Genomic DNA, 2,657 nt, shown 5'->3' on the forward strand with positions numbered 1-2,657 from the left:
CGAGGAACATGTAAAACAAAGCCACAAAGTACACTGTGGCCCGTGCCACCTTGTCCCCGAAAGAGGGGTTTTGGGGCTCCCAAACGGGGAGAATGACTCCGGGGGCGCACTGGACGATACCCCCGCAGGTCCCTGATTTGTTAGAATGGTCCGAGCTGGAGTGGTCTTGAACCTTCTCTGCTGTCACGTGATGGATGTTGCAGAGCAACACTGCTACTAGCGCAAGACACTGGAGCCCCATAGAGAGGAACGAGGAAACCTCGGAATGCCTCATCATTCTGCCACGGGCGAAAAATGAACCGTCTGCTGCTTCGGAAACCTGCGGAACGATGAAAACAAGGGAGGAAGATGAATGAACGAGCAAACGAGGGAAGGAATGTGGTTTGAGAGATGTTAAGCAGTGCTGCAATGTTGGAGAGGGTTGAACTCGACGGGGGATTAATGTCTGCGTTAATGCGGAGTGTCTGCAGACTCGCCTCGTGTCAATAACTATCAAGCGCTTCATTATTTTTAATATTGTTTTTTTTACAACCAAACGAATACAGAGTCGTCCCTTTAACTGAGCATGCAGAGTTTTTCCTGGGACAGCGCATAGACACACACACACACACACACACACACACACACACACACACCAGGACAGGAAAAGACCAGGAAATGCCTCCAATATACACCTGAACACACACACACACACACACACACACACACACACACACACACACACACACACACACCAGGACAGGAAAAGACCAGGAAATGCCTCCAATATACACCTGAACACACACACACACACACACACACACACACACACACACACACACACACCAGGACAGGAAAAGACCAGGAAATGCCTCCAATATACACCTGAACACACACACACACACACACACACACACACACACACACACGTGCACAAATCCGTGTCTCTCATATTCCTCCATATTGATTGCAGTTCGCTTTACTTTCAAATTGAAATGTCAATAAATGAAGATTTTACCTTTTAAATAAATAAATAAATAAATAAAATGATCGATCAACAAATCCGATTAAATCCGATACACATGCCGTGATTGAATCCTCCCGATCTTCGAGTCAGGTATAATCCGATCCCATCACTATTTTTTTTTATCGAGTTAATAAGTAATTAATTGAATAATTGATTAATTGTTTTTATCGGTATATTTGAATATTTAAATTTTCACAGCAACATTTGCATTCCATTTCATTATTAAAACCGTGCAGATATTAAAATCTATCAGGTTTTCAGAAAGGAAAAACGGCGACTGCATCTTTTGACACACCGAAAGCGCGCGCACGATGATCTCCAGAGTGTAACGCACGCTTACACACACACACACACACACACACACACACACAGGATTCGCGTGCACTGATGCACAACTAAATAAAATAAGAGATACATATGAATATAAATGTAAATAAGATCACCGCATTATAAACATGTATAATTATATTTCTGTTATATGTGTACAGATATGTAGTAAATGCGGCTCGCGGTGATGTCTGTGCTGCTGTGCACGCGATACCAGGGGGCTGCTGCATCTGCACCGTACACGCGGTCTCGCGCTCCGAAAATAAATTCCTCCGAAATTATAAATTGATTATAAAACAGCAGCAGCAGCAGCAGCGTTCTTACCGGATCCGTACTGACACGCGCTGCTGGGGGGGGAGAGTGCGCGCGCAAAAAATGTCACCCCCAACACACACACACACACACACACACACACACACACATACACACGAGCGCCGAGAAAATACGTCTATGCGCGTGCATTTGGTTTAGTCCCGGTGTTACTCCCCCCGGAACGGCGGCACTTCAAACACAACAAAATGAAACAAATCGGATATAAAACGAAAAATAAAGCGGCGGATCTCGGGGTGAAGTGGGAAGGTGGTCGGTGGTCGGTGGACCGGTGGTCGGTGGTGGTCTTACCTTCGGACACAGAGGAAGTCGCGGGGAGACGGAGCGCGCGTGGTCGGTGCCGCACTGCTCGAGCTCGCATTCGGTTTGCGGCTTTTATACGGCGGATGGAAGCAGCGATAAGAAACCCGCAGCACTGTTCAGACTCACACTCGCTCCCGCTTTCCCATTCACACAGCCGATCAGATCAGACCAGATCAGATCAGATCAGACCAGACCAGATCGCGAGACCGGAGACAGACAGAAATGTGCCGGAGTGAAAGGAGCGGGTTCTTCCTCATTCTTTTCCTCTGCGAGTGAGTGAGTGAGTGAGTCTCTCTCTCTCTCTCTCTCTCTCTCTCTCTCTCTCTCTCTCTCTCTCTCTCTCTCTTCCCTCCCCTTTCTTTCTTTTTCTCTCTTTCTCTCTCTCCCCTCCCTCCCTCTTCCCTCTTTCACTCTCTCCTTCTCTTTTCTCTCTCTTCTTTTCTCTCTGACATGATGCACCGTGGCTCTGTGCCAGTCTCAACTCATCCCTCTTTCCAATCGCAACCCTGAATATGTCCAAAGAAGGAAAACAACATGAATAAGAGGATAAAGGAAAAGGATTCAGTCTCCACAGAGACAGCTTTCAAGAACCTCTGAGAATCCTGAACATGTGTGATCTCAAGCAGAAACATTCAGAAAAGGGTCTTTTCTCACACTGCTTTAGGACATTATAAGGGTTTCCATAGAGGAA

At 46.6% G+C, this 2,657-nt stretch overlaps 1 protein-coding gene across 2 annotated transcripts in view; it reads right to left on the reverse strand.

Annotated features, from left to right (window-relative positions):
- The window catches only part of slc8a1b (solute carrier family 8 member 1b), an 81,440-nt gene extending 79,146 nt beyond the window's left edge, over positions 1 to 2,294 (reverse strand). Inside the window, exons 1-2 of one of the 2 annotated variants that reach the window (XM_083544596.1) lie at positions 1,955 to 2,294; positions 1 to 319 (exon numbers count right to left, since the gene is read on the reverse strand). The exon at positions 1 to 319 is cut by the window's left edge and continues 1,540 nt beyond it. In XM_083544596.1, the coding sequence (XP_083400722.1) occupies positions 1 to 277 (277 nt within the window). In that variant the 5' untranslated portion in view covers positions 278 to 319; positions 1,955 to 2,294. The remainder of the gene's footprint in view (positions 320 to 1,954) is intronic. The other variant, XM_083544595.1, reaches the window with a different exon arrangement.
- Between the last annotated feature and the right edge of the window lie 363 nt (positions 2,295 to 2,657).

Source organism: Silurus aristotelis (genome assembly GCF_946808225.1).
Source record: "Silurus aristotelis genome assembly, chromosome: 6".
Classification (NCBI taxonomy): domain Eukaryota; kingdom Metazoa; phylum Chordata; class Actinopteri; order Siluriformes; family Siluridae; genus Silurus; species Silurus aristotelis.